Genomic DNA, 18,565 nt, shown 5'->3' on the forward strand with positions numbered 1-18,565 from the left:
ATGTTTCCTTAGATGTGACAAAACATTTGCAACCAAATTGCCAAGCTCAAAACTCAAACCAATAGCATAACTACCAATCCAAGCTATTAATATTCAAACACATTTTACCTTTTGAAATATTTTACATGCATTGTAGTCTTGCTTTTGCTGTTTTTGGATGCAATTATTTATTCCCTTGGCTATTTTTGTTTTCAGTATGGTTCATTGCCCAATAATTGAGATTTATTTTCCTTTTCTCCTGAAACTACCCTGTTTCCCCGAAAATAAGTCACCCCCGAAAGTAAGACATAGGAGAGATTTTGTAGAATTGCCTAATATAAGGCATCTCCTGAAAGTAAGACGTAGGAGACGTTTCACAGCATTCCCAAACAGAACATATATAACATATATTTGAAGAAAGTATAATTGTTGTACATGGAAATAATGGTACAGTAGTAGTAAGAAATTATTGATAGGGTTCACAGTTTGTCTGGTTATGCTGGTTTGTGATGACAACTACTGTACAATATATAATAAATGTTCATTTTTTTTGTTCAGCAATAAATGTGAATTCTTCTTCATTGAAAATAAATAAGACATCCCCTGAAAATAAGACGTAGCACATCTTTGGGAGCAAAAATTAATATAAGACGCTGCCTTATTTTCAGGGAAACAGGGTAGTTACAATATTTCCCTTGAGGTGGCCCCCGGACGTTTCGCCTTTCCCAAGTCGCGGTAGAGGAAGCAATTTCTTGGGCGCCAGGGGATCTGCTTGGTCAACATCCATGAAAGACCCAGAAGCCCATCGCTTTGGGAAAGAGGATCCGCTTGGCATCCCTGGGGAGGTCAAGGTAGAGGTGGATACTCTGCTCAAAGACATTGAAGAGGACAACAGGCAGAGGTTTCGTTCTGATGTTCTTCCTTGGGGAGAAGGTCCCTGGCAGACTCTGTTCCATCTGGGAGAGACCGCTCAGAGATGGCTGAGACTGCAGGACCGCACCAAAGGACAGATTGTGGACGTGGTCATCTTGGAGCAGTTTCTACATGTGCTTCCTTTGGGAATGCAGGCTTGGGTGAGAGACAGGAAGCCAAGTCCCAGCCAGGAAGCAGCTCAGCTGGCTGAAGTTTACCTGGAGCAAAAGGTATTATTTCGAATAAGAAAAGGAGCCTTCCAATTCTTGAGTCCAATGCTAGGAATGTTGCTATTCCTCTGATCACAACCACTAACTAAGCAAAAAGGGGTGTTGGGCAGATTGGCTTCTGGACCAGTCTGAATTTGTCCTGCAAAAGGTTATAAATGGAGTGGGCAGTAGAAAGAAAGAAGGCTAAAAATTTCCATCTCCTTTGATAACATTTCCCAGATTTCTAGCAAAGCCTGTTTTTGCTTGGAGAGCTACAGATCTAAAACATAAGTCAATATCTTGGTTCACACCCTTCTGATTTACAAACTCTGGATTTGTATCCCAGGTTCACATAACATCTTATAGCCAAACCATATTATGACTCAACCCATGACCTGCTCCTATAATAAGTCACTGATTGGGTTGGTGGAGGTAAATGGAATGGTCAGTAGTCATTGGGAAAGTAGACAAACCAAATGCATTACTCTATTTAATTGTCTTTCTCTTCTAGTGGTCTGTGGCATTTGAGGATGTGGCTGTATACTTCACCCCAGAGGAGTGGGACTTTCTGGATGAGGAACAAAGAATCTTGTATTACACGGTCAATCTTGTCTAAATAAGCACCAGCAAGTTCATACAGGAGAAAAGCCATAGGTTTCTCCTGAGAAGAAAATTTGACCTAGTTAAACACTGCTCACTCAGTCTAAGGAAAAAAAATTCCCTATGCTCTGAACTTGGGAAAGTAACTTTTGCAACAGATGAAATCTTACTAAGCGTGAAAGAATTCATACAGGAGAAAATCCTTGCCTGTGTTCCTTTTGGCCAAAATAAACATCCATAAATCCATACAGAAGACCACAATTATGGTGGGGGGGGGGGCAATCTATGGGATAATTTTCAGGAATGATTCATGCACAAACAGATCAGTAGTGGGTTCTGTAGTGACGCTTCTGCACATGCATGCTGGTTCACAAACTGGCCCGAATCGGGAGCAATCCATCGCTGAGATACATGCACCATATATTTAATTATGTGGTTATATTTCAGTGAACTCAACTCTTGCAAATGCTTTTACGGGATCAGAGGGAAGCATTTGGAACTTAAATATTTTGCCCTGAGATCATGGAAACGACCAGCCTCTACTGTTTCCTGTTATTTAAAATGCCTTCTTTAGGGCTGTCTCAAAGGAAATTAGTAAACAGTTGAAATTCCATATGAAAAGGTTTGTGCCATGCTGGCTAGCTTTGATTTTCCTAGGAACATGGCATTACCTTCCAGTTAGGTAGTTCTGCACATTATTGTAACCTGAAACATAGTAATAATTATTAATGTGTTCTCTAAGCAAACTTCAGTTTGGACACTAAGAAAACCTTTAGGTTAATTACATATTTTGTTTCCCACTCATGCATGGCTATGAGGTACAATGGTACCTCTATTTATGAACTTAATTCATTCCGTGACCAGGTTCTTAAGTAGAAAAGTTTGTAAGAAGAAGCCATTTTTTCCATAAGAATTAATATAAAAGCAAATAATGTGTGCAATTGGGGAAACCACAGGGAGGGTGGAGGTCCTGTTTCCTCCCAGGAGATTGCTAGAGAGGCCCCATGGAGGCTTCTTCCCGCCTTTTCCGGCCCTGTTTCCTCCCAGGAGATTCCTAGAGAGGCCCCATGGAGGCTTCTCTCTGCCTTTTCCGATTACAGTTTCGGAGGCTGGGGTTTGTAAGTGGAAAATAGTTCTTGAGAAGAGACAAAAAAATCTTGAACACCCAGTTCTTTAGAAAAATTCGTAAGTAGAGGAGTTCTTAGGTAGAGGTACCACTGTATTTCAGAAAAAATATGTCCTCAATCTGGTAACTGGCAGAAGTATTTAAGAAGTATTTCCTAAGAAACAATCATCCACATTCATCCAATTAATCTTGCTGTTGTGTTCGCATTTACTATACACTTGTACTGTTTCAGGTGTAATGAAATGTAACAATCAGCGTGTAGCAAAAAAAAAAAAAAAACCCAGAAAAAAAACCCCACGCTCATAGTAAACCCCTCAAATGAGGAAAAGTCAATTAATCACAAGTTTGAGATCTGCATGACAAATAATCTACAGGTCTCAAATTTCATTTCGGGCCATATTGAGCCGAGCAGAACAGCAAGGTTAAATTAACCAGTCTTCTGCAGCAATCACATGATGAAAATTGGGGAAGTTGGCAGCCCACCTGCACTTAGGACTGTAGGAGAACTTCAATTTCCCACCACCACCAAAACCTACCTATTCTCTCCCCCACATTATTTCTATCCTTTTGATGGCATCTTCCTGCGGCTATTGCTGAAAAGCAGCCAACCTACTGATGTGCAAGGCAGCTGTTGTCATGCCTGTTCCTAAGGCTGCATGCACCATTTTCCAAAAAACTTAAGAACGGGTTCTCATTTGGAAAACAGCATGTGCTGCCTAAGGAAAAAGACTTAAAAGATGGTCAGCTGCATGCAGCAGGTTTGACACAAGGTACACAAGAATTGTTTTTCCAATGGTTGCAGTATGGACGGCGCTCCTTGGGGGCAATGGTGGCACATGCAGTTCATAATAATAATAATAATAATAATAATAATAATAATAATAATAATAATAATAATAACAACAACAACAACAACAACAACAATAATATATTAGATTTGTATGCTGCCCCCCTCTGAAGAAGCTGAGGAAGAGGTCTGGGGGGCAGCGGAGATTATGAAAGTCCTAAGCCTCTGTGACAGGGAATTGCACAGCCAGTGTCCAAATGAATTCAGTAACATGAACTTTATATAACTGTATTTTACATCTATATATACATACAGTACACCAAAGATAGGAGTATCATAAATCACAGAGCACAGACAAAAAAGGCGGGAAAAAGGGAAACACTCTCCACCACACCCACAGCAACCAATCAGATTGCCTCACAACGGAGCTACAGTAGCACTCTTCAGCCAATCAGTTATAACCAGTGAAGGGCGACCAACGTTTTTATTACCACACTCTGGGCGTGGCTTATGCAGGATTATTATTATTCTTTCAACATCTTTCAGTGCAAATTGGGTGCTCTGGGGTGGAGCTCCATTTTCGCTACCCCACTGCATCCTCACCTCACACGTCCGGGCAGCACCCCCTGGTTATAACTCTGTGTTCTGACTCATTGGCCAAAGTGTATTTATTTTTATTTTATTTATTTATTTTGTCCAATACACAATGAGGATTTTAGTCGGTACAGTATATATCTATAAACACATAGTAAAATACATGATGAAGGTTATAGAGGAGATACTCATAGTAAAATGGATGGGATCGTTGCTGTTGGGTGGGATCGTTGCTGTTCATCTGCCTTCGTTTGACACGCACGCACCATTCATGCTTCCACGTCAGTGTTTCTCAAGCTTAGTAATCCTCAAATGTGGGGGCTTCAATTAACGGAATTTTAAAAGTTGCCAAGATTACTTCTGGAACAAGCCCATAAAACCCCTCTGCTCGCCAAAGTAGTGTTTCCCAACCTTGGCAACTTGAAGATATTTGGACTTCAACTCCCAGAATTCACCAGCCAGCAAATGGTGGCTGGGGAATTCTGGGAATTGAAGTCCAGATATCTTCAAGTTGCCAAGGTTGGGAAACACTGCGCTAAAGGATGACGGGCGGGCAGCTTGCCGTTTACTGAGCAGAGGCAAAACTAGCGAAACGTTTCTTTCCTCTGCCCACAAGAGGGCTGTCGGGTTTTTCTTTGCTTAGACCCGAAATACCAGCTAGCTTTCCTCTTCGCTGCGGACGCAGCCGCAAAGAGCCCTTTTTTTGTTTTCCGGGTTATTGGGAAGTTGCTGTGATCGCTCCCCTACATGGCCGTCCTCTTTCAATGCAAGAAGATCTAGCAGGGGGGGAAAATCTCTCTCTCCTTTTTGGCTTAAATCCTAAAGTAAGAATTGTTTTCCTTCTCCAGCAGCCGGATATTCGGCTCAAAAGGCTTCTTGACACAGGGCTGAACCTGGGCAGGTAGAGACAGCAGGTGGGTTCTTCCCATCCTTGCATCGCCGATCCACCTCGTTGTGGATTTGCTCATCCTGCAGGTCCATCTTTGCGTAGCCGTTCACAGCCTCGTGGAGTCGTTCGCAGCAGCTGAGTCTTTGCTGACCGTTTGTTGTTTTTTCCAGCTGGGAAAGAGAGCTGGACCACGATTGATTAATTGATTGATTTAGTCGAGTACCTATTGGTAGTATACAAAGATATAACAATGTTTATATACATGATAGAAAGAAACTATAAGAAACATTAGGTAGGCACGCTGGTGCACTTATGCATGCCCCTTATTACTAAGTATTGGGGTGGGGGAATCTATGATGCAAAATCAGGCTTTTCTCTCTGCAGAGAAAAATATTAAAAACAGATGAAACTCAAGCAGCATTAGATGGGGTTCTATTATAATTATTTGCAGGGAAGCCATTTTAGTAGAATTTAAAGCAGATTGGGATGACATTTCTCTGGAAAGAGGCAGAATACCCAAAGTAGTAAGTCCATGCCTTTTATGTCTCCCTACTCACCTCCATTTTATCATTTGTGAAATATTTTACATGCCTCCATGTCTTGCTTTTGCAATTCTTGGATGAAGTTTTTTACATTCCCTTTGCTATTTTTGTTTTCAGTATGGCTTATTGCTCAATAATTGAGATGTATTTGCATTTCTCCTAAAACTAGTTGCAAGGTTTCCTTTGAGATGGACCCCTGGACGTTTCGCCTTTCCCAAGCCCCAGCAGAAGAACCGTTTGGTTTGGCCCCAGTTGATCAGTTCAGTGCCTTCTCTAGAAGAAGATGCATATGGTCAGCCTCCATGAAAGCTTCAGTAGAAGGGACTACTCTGCTCACGGACATTGAAGAGGACAACAGGCAGAGGTTTCGTTCTGATACCCTTCCTTGGGGAGAAGGTCCCTGGCAGACTCTGTTCCAGCTGGGAGAGGCTGCTCAGAGATGGCTGAGACCACAGGACCGCACAAAAGGACAGATTGTGGACATGGTCATCTTGGAGCAGTTTCTACATGTGCTTCCTTTGGGAATGCAGGCTTGGGTGAGAGACAGGAAGCCAAGTACCAGTCAGGAGGCAGCTCAGCTGGCTGAAGTTTACCTGGAGCAAAAGGTATGCTTGCTAATAAGAAATGGACAAACACACACAAACTCACTCACTCACACACACATACATACATACACACACACACACACCGCTCATAGCCTAATGCTAGGAATGTTGTTCCTCTAACAACAAGCACTGGCCAAGCAAATAGGGGATCTCATGTAGGCTGGATTCTGAACCAACCTGAACTGTCCTGCAATAGGTTATAAATGGGGTGGGCAGTAGAAAAGAGGAAAGGCTAAAAACTTCATCTACCTTGAAATAGTTCCCAACTTTCTAGGAAAGCTTTTAGGAGAACTACAAGTTTAACATAAACACATTATCCCAGTAGCTAGGCTCACACAAGTTGTAATGACAAATCCTGGGTTAGAATCCCAAGGAATATTATTATTAAACCATTTTATGACTTGACTCAATTACCTGGTTCACCTAATAAGGCAGTGGCTGGATTTCTATAGCTTGCTGAACTACCTAAAGTCCAAACAGTGAGTTGTGTAGGATGTAGGAATACAGGTAAACCCAGTGGAGAAATCCAATTTTCTTTACTACCGGTTCTGTGGGCGTGGCATGGTGTGGCTTGGTGGGCATGGCAGGGGAACGATACTGGAAAATCTCCATTCCGTCCCCATTCCTGGGGGAAGGATATTACAAAATATGCATTCCCATCCCATTCCAGGGGAAGGATACTGCAAAATCCCATTCCCTCCCCACTCCTATGGGAAAGATATTGCAAAATCTGCATTCCCACCCTACTTTGGGGCTGGCCATTGGTTGCATTTGCCCGTTCTCCAAACTACCCAAAATGTCCGCTACCAGTTCTCCAGAACCTGTCAGAACCTGCTGGATTTCACCCCTGATTAAACCTCTAATCTGCCCCCTCCTGCCTTAATGTGAGATAGGCAGGCCCTTCTTCAACATTGTGTTTGGAATTTGACCACCTGGAAGCTTAATATAAACTTGAATCAGAAATTATAATTTCAAGATATAAAGCAGGCATAATTACTGAGTAATTTTGCTAAATGACATAGCAGTCACCAGAATAATAGATCAAATGCATTGCTTTGTTCAATTGTCTTTCTCTTGTAGTGGCCTGTGGCTTTCCGGGATGTGGCTGTATACTTCACCCCAGAGGAGTGGGACCTTCTGGATGAGGAACAAAGAATTTTGTATTACACAGTCATGCAGCAGAATTCTGAGAATGTGACCTCCTTAGGTAAGGCTCCCATTCCTGTAAGACCATACAAACCATTCTGAAGTTGGCAGTCCCAGCCAAAGAATCAGTTCCTCTTTGCCTAGGTGTAACAGGCAACTTGCATATTTTTGTAAAGTCATCTTCCTTACTTTAAGGTTTTTAGACAAGCTCTGTTCAACCCTCTCCATATCCCCAAGGGCTGTCCCTACTTCATGCTACATAATCTAAATGAAGCTCGTCATATTTCTGAAAATTAGGACTGGCCACTGGCCAGCCAACATTGGCCAAAGAGATGAGCAGCTGAAATCTATAATGACTGTGGAACATTGTTTTTATATATAATAACTGCACTGAGATTATTATACGTGCAAAGTGTGAAAGATTTGACATAATCACTGTGGGGGAATGCGTAATAAAGATGATGACGCCTTTAGCCAGAGAAAACCTATTGCCTAAATTTAATACTGATTAGAAATGCTTTTACTGATTTTGTGTGAAACAGGAAAAAATGGAAATAATTATAATAATTATTTATTTATTTATTTATTATTTAGATTTGTATGCCGCCCCTCTCCGAAGACAATTATGAAATTAATTATATAATATATATTTGATTATATAATAATTATATAATAATTATATATTTGATTATTATAAAAATAGTTGATACTAAAATTGTAAGTTACGCTGTAATGAAAGAATAAGAGGTTAAGTTATATTTTTACAACTGCTTTAAAAGAAAACAAAAAATCACTTTATATTTTCTTTCATTTTTTTCTGTGCTTGTGTCTCTTTCCTTCTCTTTTATTCTAAAGCTTGGTTTTTGTTAATTCTTATATCTATCTATCTATCTATCTATCTATCTATCTATCTGTATCTCTATCTATCTATATCTCTATATCTCTATCTATCTACCTACCTACCTACCTACCTATACATACATACATACATATATACATACATGCATACATACATAAAATAGATTGCCCAGGACTACCTTAACCAACAGTGACTGAAAATTAGCATAAACACTGAAAAGGAGAGGATGTCAGGAACAAAAATAGTGGATTTAAATAGCCTAAAAAAGAAAATGTTAGTTAGATTCCTATTCCAGAAGTAATCTCCATTTTATCAACAACCCTGTATGGAAGGTTGAGCTCAGAGAGGATGGATGCTAGGTCTCACTGGGAGTTTCCATGCCCTAGGTAGATTTTAACTTGGTTCTTCCCAAGTCGAATCCATTACTTTTCCTACACTACATTAGTAGACAATTCTAAGCTATTCAGTTCTTGGTGTTGTCTGAGCTTGGTTGATTTCCTACAAATATCCCTGAGACATCCAACAGGCTTGGTATAATTGTTCCATAGTGCAGGAAGCATCACCAGATAATTACTTAAGAAAGAAAAAAATGCTATGATGGAGGCATAATCAAGAGAGCAACTAAGCCCCAACCAATCATCTGTAAACAACCAGCTTACTTCTCACACTCATGCACCAACGATGATATCTTGCCTGGTAAATAAAATGTGTGCAGAAAAACAACCAAATTAAGAGAAGTCCAAGAAATAAACTGTTCAATGTTGAGCTAGGCATCTTCACTACTATAAGTAGCTCTTGCTTAGTTACAATAATTGGGACCAGCAAGTCTGTCACCAGGCAGTATAGTCACTAAGCATAACGCATGACTATGATGAATTTAGGAATTCAGTTCTCATTTGGTCATTAAGCAAGTAACCATTAGTTGTAAAGCAACATCATGTGGCACAACCTGCCAGTTTTTTCATTGATTCTGCTTGTTGGAATCTGGTTGTAAAGTGATCACATGACTGTGGTATACAGGGTTCCCTCGATTTCCGCGGGAGATGCATTCCGAGACCGCCCGCGAAAGTCGAATTTCCGCGAAGTAGAGATGCGGAAGTAAATACACCATTTTTGGCTATGGACAGTATCACAAACCTTCCCTTAACACTTTAAACCCCTAAATTGCAATTTCCCATTCCCTTAACAACCTTTTACTCACCATTATTACTGGTACTCACCATTGAATAAGACACTTAGTGATCCTGATACAGTATTTATAAACATAATTATTTATTAACAATAATAATTATTTTTTGTTATTTATTTGCAAAAATTATTAGTTTGGCGATGACATATGACGTCATTGGGTGGGAAAAACCGTGGTATAGGAAAAAAAGCCGCAAAGTATTTTTTAATTAATATTTTTTGAAAAACTGTGGTATAGGCTATTCGCAAAGTTCGAACCCGCGAAAATCGAGGGAACATTGTACTGCAATAATTATAAACATTGTCCATTTGTGTAGTTCCTGAATGACTATGGGGGTAACACAGTCATAAATGTGAGGACTGATCGTTAAGTTCCTTTTTTTTTTCAGTGGCGTCACTTTGAATAGTGGCTGAACAGGGCGTTAAGTCAGGTTTACCTATGTTGAAATCCTAAGCTAGCTAAACAAGCGGCCTGACCCAGGATATTATACTGTGTGAGATGGCTATAAAAGAATCAGTAATTCTCTTCTCATTTATTCTGTTTCTTTCTCTTGCTTCAGAACTCTTAATTTCCAAACCAGATCCACGTCTCCAGTTTGATTGGGGAGAAGTATCACAAGTGGATGACCTCCAGACATTGAAAAGAAAAGACACTATTGATCAAGGGATTGTAAATTGTGAGGACATAACTGTGATTGGTAAGAATATCTTTTTTTTGACAAAAGAATCCTATTGTTAAATTTTATTGGATTATATAATTTACTTTTTAAAGTTCAATTTTTTTTAGATCTGTCTACTGCCCAGTTCCAGGGCAGTTGGAGGAGACATCTAATTGATCAGAATATTTCTAAATACATAGGTTTAATCTCATGTGTGGGGTGACGTATTCCTTTTCTTCCCTTAACATAGCTGTAACTGTTGCCCTGCCAATTTCATTACCTCCCACTGACAGGCAGCTGGCTTGGCTGCACTAATTTTAAATTGTAATTAGATTGGTGGGCATTGGATTTGTTATTATGTACTGTTTTTTATTGTTGTTGTGAGCCGCCCTGAGTTTGCGGAGAGGGGCGGCATATAAATTCAATAAATCTAATCTAATCTAATCTAAATCAGAGACGGTTTCTGAAGGCTCACGTTAACCACTCAGCCATCAGCAGAATCAGGTGTCAGGGTTCCAAGTAATACACCCATAGCAAGCAAAAATCCAAGGCAGGTAGATTACTCAAAGAATAGCTTCATTGCATATATTATATTGGCACAGATCTAGTGAAAATCAACTCTGAAGGTCGCTGCAGTTTTCATCTAATTAAAACTTTGTCCACTTTCTCAAAACAATCAGTGACATGGTCCAATCACGGCTCTGACTGGTTGCCTGGTGACATCACTCCTCCTTCCTCTAACCAGGTGTGAGAATGTCCTTGGTTCCCAAAAGAAAATATTTTATTTTGGCTAAAAAGTCCCAACTATCATAAATCTATTGTTCAGTTCTGGAGACCTCACCTACAAAAAGATATTGACAAAATTGAACGGGTCCAAAGACGGGCTACAAGAATGGTGGAAGGTCTTAAGCATAAAACCTATCAGGAAAGACTTCATGAACTCAATCTGTATAGTCTGGAGGACAGAAGGAAAAGGGGGGACATGATCGAAACATTTAAATATATTAAAGGGTTAAATAAGGTCCAGGAGGGAAGTGTTTTTAATAGGAAAGTGAACACAAGAACAAGGGGACACAATCTGAAGTTAGTTGGGGGAAAGATCAAAAGCAACATGAGAAAATATTATTTTACTGAAAGAGTAGTAGATCCTTGGAACAAACTTCCAGCAGACGTGGTAGATAAATCCACAGTAACTGAATTTAAACATGCCTGGGATAAACATATATCCATCCTAAGATAAAATACAGAAAATAGTATAAGGGCAGACTAGATGGACCAGGAGGTCTTTTTCTGCCGTCAGACTTCTATGTTTCTATGTTTCTAAATCCCCCCTCCCTATCACTCAGCTCCAGTGTGACAACACTAAAGCTCCAAGATGGCTTTGCTCAGGTCAGCTTCAGGGTTGACATCAGAGGGACATCCAGTAACAACCATTCCAACTTATCAGCCCCTTGGCAAAGAAAGTTTTAATTGGCCCACTCTGGCGTCAGTAACTCTTACGTCCCACTGTCTAAATTCCACCCCATAAGACAGTATCTTCTGGATGGCCATCACATAAGGTATATCTTTAGTTCTGGATGCTTTTAGATTTACAGAAGAAATCTATTTTCCTGCAGTGTTTCTAGTATTTCCTCTGCTTCACTTCTTTCCTTCATTTAGAATTGTCACCCCAATATCCATATGACAGTTTGCATAACAAGGAATTTGACATGATCGTTCAGAAGGAAGAAGAGGGAAGGACTCTGCAGCCTGAGGAAAGGAGGAATCTGAAGCATTTTTGTCCAGGTGAGGTGTTAGGCCAATTCTTTTTGTCCTAAATTCAGATGGTTCAGAATCCATGAAGGTATGGTTGGGAAACCCCTTCCAGGAAAAAAAAGAGGAAGGGTGATCTAGCGTCCTTCTCCTTGATGAATGAGCAAATACCATCATCCTTCTGGGAACAAAACATTCTGTTTTCTTTGAAATTATGCCAATTTCCCTGTCTACTTCAGTATGTTTTCCTAGAAACATAGAAGTCTGACGGCAGAAAAAGACCTCATGGTCCATCTAGTCTGCCCTTATACTTCCTCTTTCTAATATGTCTCTTATGCTGTTCTGAACCAGCATTAGCAGAAGCAAGAAACAGACTTCTTGTCACACACAAAAAACCTTTTTTATTTACCTTTTGTGAATTAATTGCATTCACTTATCGAAAAGTCTAGACAATAGTCTTACAAGGAATTAATTGCAGTTACAGACCTTAGCAGTAATTATAAGGCCCTGAGCAACCAGCCAAAAGGCTGCAAATTAAGTTTTGGCAAGCAGTCTCTGTGGCAGTAAACACAATGAGCAAAATCTTCAGAAATACGAACTGTTGTCTCCTACGACAACCACTCCCCTTTCCTTCTAATTATTCCCCAGCCGGGGATGGGCCCCTTCAGCATCCACATGTGCTTTGCTTCCCAAATCGACTCCTTGTCCTCCATTGTTGTCCTCTCCTAACAGCTCTGCGCATACGTGCATCTGGAACAGGCCCCAGCTATATTTCCTGCTCCCTCACATAGAAACATAGAAGTCTGACGGCAGAAAAAGATCTCATGGTCCATCTAGTCTGCCCTTATACTATTTTCTGTATTTTATCTTAGGATGGATATATGTTTATCCCAGGCATGTTTAAATTCAGTTACTGTGGATTTATCTACCACATCTGCTGGAAGTTTGTTCCAAGGATCTACTACTCTTTCAATAAAATAATATTTTCTCATGTTGCTTTTGATCTTTCCCCCAACTAACTTCAGATTGTGTCCCCTTGTTCTTGTGTTCACTTTCCCATCAGCCTCCAAAGGCAGCTGCCTCTCTGGTGCCTGGCAAATGTCAGACAGCCCTGACTCTATTTCTACGTCTGACATAGAGCATCTCTCAGAGCCTTCCACAGACTCCAAAACTGGCCCAAATTCCTCCCCAACCTTCTCATTGTCTGATTCTGCTGCCAGCTTTGCTGGCAGGTGGTAGGCCACAACATCTGTTTTTGTATGGTTTTGCCTCTAATTTACCGAGCTGAGGATCAAGCAATAATGCCACTAGGATGATTTAAGACAGTGATGGCGAACCTTTTTATCCTTGGGTGCCAAAGGAGCGTGGGTGTACACTATCACGCATGTGCGAGTGCCCACACCCATAATTCAATGCCTGGGAAGGGCGAAAACACCTTCTCCTGCTCCCTGGAGATTTTTTGGAGGTTGGAAATGGCCTGTTTTCCAACTTCTGGTGGGCCCAGTAGACTCAGGTTTCGCCCTCCCCAGGCTCCAAAGGCTTCCCTGGAGCCAAGGGAGGGTAAAATGCCCCCCCCCCCCCGAGGTTCTCTGGAAGCGAAAAACGTCCTCCCAGAGCCTCTGTGAGCCAAAAATCAGCTGGCCAGCACTTACATGCACGTTAGAGCTGAGCTAGGGCAACAGCTCACATGCCAGCAGATATGGTTCCACGTGCCACCTGTGGCACTGTGCCATAGGTTTGCCATCATTGATCTAGGACAACTTTAGCTCTTCCAGATATTTCTGAATCATTGCATCCGTCAGCATGGACTAGGAAGTTGACTGAGATAGCATTCCTTGTTTTTGCCTACACTCAACAGATCACCCTCCAGAATCTGTGTGATTCTGGTTACCAGCCTTAGAAACTATTCCAATAAATTGGAATATGTTAAATGAAGGGGAGTTGGAAAGGAATTTAAAATCTACATCCTTAAAAAGTATTGAAATGTTGAACCTTTGTAAAAAAAAAAATTAAGGGGGGAAATACTGTATGATTATATTATAAAAATTCCTGAAAGGATGTGAGGGAGAAGGAATGTTTCATAATTAGACTCTTGCCCCAATAGTTTGCTTAGCAGATCCTTGTCCCACTTCACTGATTAAAGTCACCTGGAAAGTGACACATGGTTAGGTTTATGCAGTGCTTTGACCTGTTTGAGGGAAGAGATGGTACAAGCCATTCTGAAGACGTCACCTTTCGACTGAAGTGATGTCGGTCATTTTCATCCAATTTCCAAACTCCCTTTTTTAGGGAAAGTTGCTGGTTGTACCAGGAGAGGCACTGACCACATCACTAGAGACTACACAGGCCTCAGTGGGGGATAAACAATTTTCAGCTCAACCTTAGCAAAACGGAGTGGCTGTGAGTTCTTTGACCATCTATATTTCTACCTTTGTCATGACCAGTGAAGCTGTCACTGTACTCTTGTATGGCTATTCTACTGTAATCGATTAAAGTGACTCATTGGATTAATAAAATGAACTACAAGCTTGATAATTCTTGGTTTACCAGCTGAGGTCTAAATTTTCTGAACTCATACAGCAGAATCACCTACATTTAATCTATGTTTATATCTAGATAGCAAGAGGTTGTGATCCTGCTGAATGCAGTTTTTATCCTGTAGGATTTTTAACAAAATATTATTTTTGGCAGATTTTGTTTCAGCTGCAACTTTGTCATTCTTTATTATTTTAGGCATGTACTGGAATAGAAAATATTGATGGAGCTATCACCTTACTTGACCAAAATAACTGGGATTTAGTGGGAAAGTTCTCCCACTAACAACTTTCCAATAACACACACACACATCATTTTTTTCACCCTCACTTTGCTGGCTATGGTTAATTCTTTTGCCTCTGTTTTCACTACAGAATATCTTCCTTGTTCTTGCAGAAAATGTGGACACAAGAAAGAATCCTCCTCGAGAGAAGGCTGGAGCAGAGCAGTTTTATGGACCGTTGCAGTGGGATGTCTCCTTTGACCCCACCCATTCTGAAAAAATGGGGATCAAACCCAGCAGGCGGCAGGAATTACCACTGGAGGTATCACAAGCTTCTAAGGCTGGCAAGAAAATGCCTAGAAGTGGTTCTCGATCAGCTACTACTGCAACAAGAAAAAAATATGGATGTGATGAGTGTGGGAAAAGGTTTGATCAGCCGTCAAAAGTGATTAAACACCAGCGGATCCACACAGGGGAAAAGCCATATCCGTGTACTGAATGTGGGAAACGTTTTAACAAACAGTCCAACCTTAAAGTCCACGCACGCCTCCATCGTGGGGAGAAACCATTCAGCTGCCCTGATTGTGGCAAAAGATTCAATGCCAAATATCATTTACATGGCCACTACCGGATACACACAGGGGAGAAGCCTTATGTATGTGAAGACTGTGGGAAGAGGTTCCCTGTTAAATCTTCTCTAAATAAGCACCAACGAATCCATTCCGGAGATCCCAAGTTGCCCATACCAGAGATCAAACCAGAAGGCAATGCCCAGGCAGTATTGCCAGAAGTGATACAGGTGTGCACAGTTTCCGATGCAGAAAAAATAGTGAAAGTTATCAGTGCCAATTCCCCAGTAGGGATAACAGTGTCGAACAGGAATTACGTCTGTTATGAATGCGGGAAACGTTTTAATAAGCAATCTAACCTTACTGTCCATTTGCGTCTCCATACTGGAGAGAGACCTTACGGCTGTCCTGATTGTGGCAAAAGTTTTTGCACTAAATCTCATTTACTTGGACACTATAGGATGCACACGGGGGAGAAGCCGTATGAGTGTGAAGTCTGCAGGAAGAGATTCCCTGTTAAAGCTTCCCTAAATAAGCACCGCCGGACCCATGCAGGGGGCCCCAAGCTGTCCAGACCAATGGAGAGCAAATCAGCAGGCGGTACCCAGGCAGTATTACCAGAGGTGACACGTGCAATTCCTGAAGCAGAAAATTTCATCACAACTATAAGTAGGAAGCCCCCTGCAGTGTCAGACAAGAATTTTGTCTGTCATGAGTGTGGGGAAAGTTTCGATCAATGTTCACACCTTATTACACACCAGAGGATCCACACAGGAAAAAAGCTATATCTATGTACTGAATGTGGGAAGTGTTTTAATAAGCAGTTTAACCTTAATGTCCATTTGCGTGTCCACACTGGAGAGAAACCTTATGGCTGCCCCGATTGCAGCCAAAAATTCTTCATGAAGTCCCATCTGCAAGCACATTACAGGATCCACACAGGTGAGAAGCCATTTGAGTGTGAAGACTGTGGAAAGACCTTCCGGGTGAAATGTTGCCTAACTAGGCATCAGAAAATCCATACAGGAAAAAAGCCATATACAATCCTGAGAGGGGAAAAAATCAGCTAATTAAACGCCAGCTGCTTCACTCCGGGAAGAAATTTTTTTGTGCTTTGAATGTCAGAATACTTTTTTGAAGTAGATCAGATTTTATTAAGCACGAAAGAATTCCCACAGGGGAAAAGAAATCCTTGTACATGTTGCTGTAAGCACTGGGAATGCACTGAGAAATACAGTGATACCTCGTCTTACAAACGCCTTGTCATACAAACTTTTCAAGATACAAACCCGGGGTTTAAGATTTTTTTGCCTCTTCTTACAAACTATTTTCACCTTACAAACTCACCACCATCGCTGGGGTGCCCCGCCTCCGGACTTCCATTGCCATCGAAGCACCCGTTTTTGTGCTGCTGGGATTCCCCTGAGGCTCCCCTCCATGGGAAACCCCACCTCTGGACTTCTGTGTTTTTGTGATGCTGCAGGGAAATCCCAAAAGGGGAATCCCAGCAGTGCAAAAACAAGCGCTTCGCTGGCAATGGAAGTCCAGAGGTGGGGTTTCCCAGTGAGGGGAGCCTCAGGGAAATCGCAGCATCACAAAAACACAGAGGTCCGGAGATGGGGTTTCGAGGACTTCGGTGTTTTTGCGATGCTGCGATTTGACTGGTGCTCCCTTCGCTGTGAAACCCCACCTCTGGACTTCCGTTGCCAGCGAAGCACTCATTTTTGCGATGCTGGGATTCCCCTGCTGGGATTCCCATGCAGCAATGCAAAAACACAGAAGTCCGGAGGCAGTGTTCCCTCTAATTTTTGGGGGGGGTGGGCGGAAAAGTATAGTGTCTGAGCGGCAGTCCCTTTGGGACTGGGCGGCACAGAAATAATAAATAAATATATAAATAAATAAATAGATGAATGAATGAATAAATGAATAAACAAATGAACGAACAAACAAATAAATAAAAAACCCATCCTGTTTTGCCTCAGAGAATTTCAAAATAAAATACTGTACTGTGTGTCTATAACAGTGAGCTCATAATAGGGCAACTCTATCAATATCAAAATGCCACTTAAATAGTTGAGCTAGTTTCAAACTAGATTTTGATTTTCTTTCTCTCTTCCTTACTCCCATTCTTTTTCTTTCTCTTTTCCTTCCTCTCTTTTTTCTATCTGTTTCTCTCTCTTCCTCTCTCTCTCCTTCCCTCTCACTCTTTCCCTCTCGGCTTCTGGGCAGGTTTGGAAAACTCTGAGTTGATGATGATTTTTAAGTGAGCGATTGCTCACTGCTCAGCTTAGAGGGAACTATGTCCGGAGGTGGGGTTTCCTATGGAGGGGAACCTCAGGGGAATCCCAGCAGCGCAAAAACGGGCGCTTCGGCTGACAAAAGGGGTGAATTTTAGGCTTGCACGCATTAATTGCTTTTCCATTGATTCCTCTGGGAAACTTTGTTTCATCTTACAAACTTTTCACCTTAAGAACCTAGTCCCGGAACCAATTAAGTTTGTAAGACAAGGTATCACTGTACATTCATGCAATTTTTATATGAATATTTTTGCAGGAATTCACTAATAACTCTCTTGCAAATGCTTTTATGGAGCCAGAGGGAAGCAGTGTGTGCTTGGAACTTAACATTTTGTGTCTTATAAGAACTGGAGGCCTCTGTTGTTTAAAATGCCTTTTTAAAAGATTGACCTGACGCTGCTTAGTAAACAGTAGACATTCCATGTGAAGTCTTTGATGCCATGCTGGCTGTCTTCGATTTTCTTAGGAACAAGTGGCACTGTCTTCCAGATAGGTAGTTCTGTACTCCAGGAGAACCTGAAACCAAGTAAAAGTTCTTACTGTTTTCTACGAAAACCTCATTTGGGACTGTGAGAAACACTTAGATTAATTTTGTTTTTGTTTCCCGTGCATGCATGTCTATTTTATTGAAGCTTATTTTGTAATCACACGAGACACTTCAGAAAAAAAAAATATCCTAAATCCGGTAGTGGTAAGACAGAAGAGGCATTTAAGACTTGCCTTTTGTGCTCAGCAGGATTCAAAAGGAGATTTATACAATAGAATAGGAAAACGGAGTTGGAAGGGACCTCGGAGGTCTTCTAGTCCAACCCCCTGCTTAGGCAAGAAATCCTACACTACTTCAGACAAATGGTTATCAAACATCTTCTTAAAAACTTCCAGTGTTGGAGCATTCACAACTTCTGGAGGCAGGCTGTTCCACTGCTTAATTGTTTTAACCGAGAGGAAATTTCTCCTAAGTTCGAAGTTGCTTCTCCTCTTGATTAATTTCCACCCATTCTTTCCTGTTCTACCCTCAGGAGCTTTGGATAATAGCTTAATTCCCTCTTCTTTGTGGTGGCTCCTGAGATATTGGAACACTGCTTTCCTGTCTC

General features: G+C 41.2%; 2 protein-coding genes across 3 annotated transcripts; both read left to right on the forward strand.

The window, feature by feature from the left end:
- The first annotated feature begins 666 nt into the window (after window positions 1-666).
- On the forward strand, window positions 667-3,118 carry LOC139160283 (zinc finger protein 394-like). The gene is made up of 2 exons (XM_070737987.1): window positions 667-1,121; window positions 1,612-3,118. Exons 1-2 carry the CDS (start codon window positions 765-767, stop codon window positions 1,714-1,716), a joined length of 462 nt encoding a protein of 153 aa, XP_070594088.1. The 5' UTR covers window positions 667-764; the 3' UTR covers window positions 1,717-3,118.
- A 1,800-nt stretch (window positions 3,119-4,918) lies between these two features.
- LOC139160240 (zinc finger protein 737-like) lies at window positions 4,919-16,963 on the forward strand. 2 transcript variants are annotated; one of them, XM_070737912.1, is made up of 6 exons: window positions 4,919-5,031; window positions 5,808-6,243; window positions 7,324-7,450; window positions 9,997-10,134; window positions 11,755-11,880; window positions 14,779-16,963. In XM_070737912.1, exons 2-6 carry the CDS (start codon window positions 5,827-5,829, stop codon window positions 16,242-16,244), a joined length of 2,274 nt encoding a protein of 757 aa, XP_070594013.1. In that variant the 5' UTR covers window positions 4,919-5,031; window positions 5,808-5,826; the 3' UTR covers window positions 16,245-16,963. The 2 variants fall into 2 exon arrangements, with proteins under 2 accessions (XP_070594013.1, XP_070594014.1); XM_070737913.1 differs by lacking the exon at window positions 4,919-5,031 and adding an exon at window positions 5,070-5,121.
- The last annotated feature ends 1,602 nt before the right edge of the window (window positions 16,964-18,565 follow it).

This window comes from Erythrolamprus reginae, chromosome 2 (genome assembly GCF_031021105.1).
Source record: "Erythrolamprus reginae isolate rEryReg1 chromosome 2, rEryReg1.hap1, whole genome shotgun sequence".
Taxonomy (NCBI): domain Eukaryota; kingdom Metazoa; phylum Chordata; class Lepidosauria; order Squamata; family Dipsadidae; genus Erythrolamprus; species Erythrolamprus reginae.

What these genes read in the sequence shown, in the direction of transcription:
- LOC139160240 (XM_070737912.1), top strand. Translation starts at nt 5,827, where the DNA reads ATGGACCCCTGGACGTTTCGCCTTTCCCAAGCCCCAGCAGAAGAACCG. An exon ending in AAGTTTACCTGGAGCAAAAG is followed by an intron (nt 6,244 to 7,323) that starts GTATGCTTGCTA and finishes TTTCTCTTGTAG; the next exon opens with TGGCCTGTGGCTTTCCGGGA. An exon ending in TCTGAAGCATTTTTGTCCAG is followed by an intron (nt 11,881 to 14,778) that starts GTGAGGTGTTAG and finishes TTGTTCTTGCAG; the next exon opens with AAAATGTGGACACAAGAAAG.
- LOC139160283 (XM_070737987.1), top strand. Translation starts at nt 765, where the DNA reads ATGAAAGACCCAGAAGCCCATCGCTTTGGGAAAGAGGATCCGCTTGGC. An exon ending in AAGTTTACCTGGAGCAAAAG is followed by an intron (nt 1,122 to 1,611) that starts GTATTATTTCGA and finishes TTTCTCTTCTAG; the next exon opens with TGGTCTGTGGCATTTGAGGA.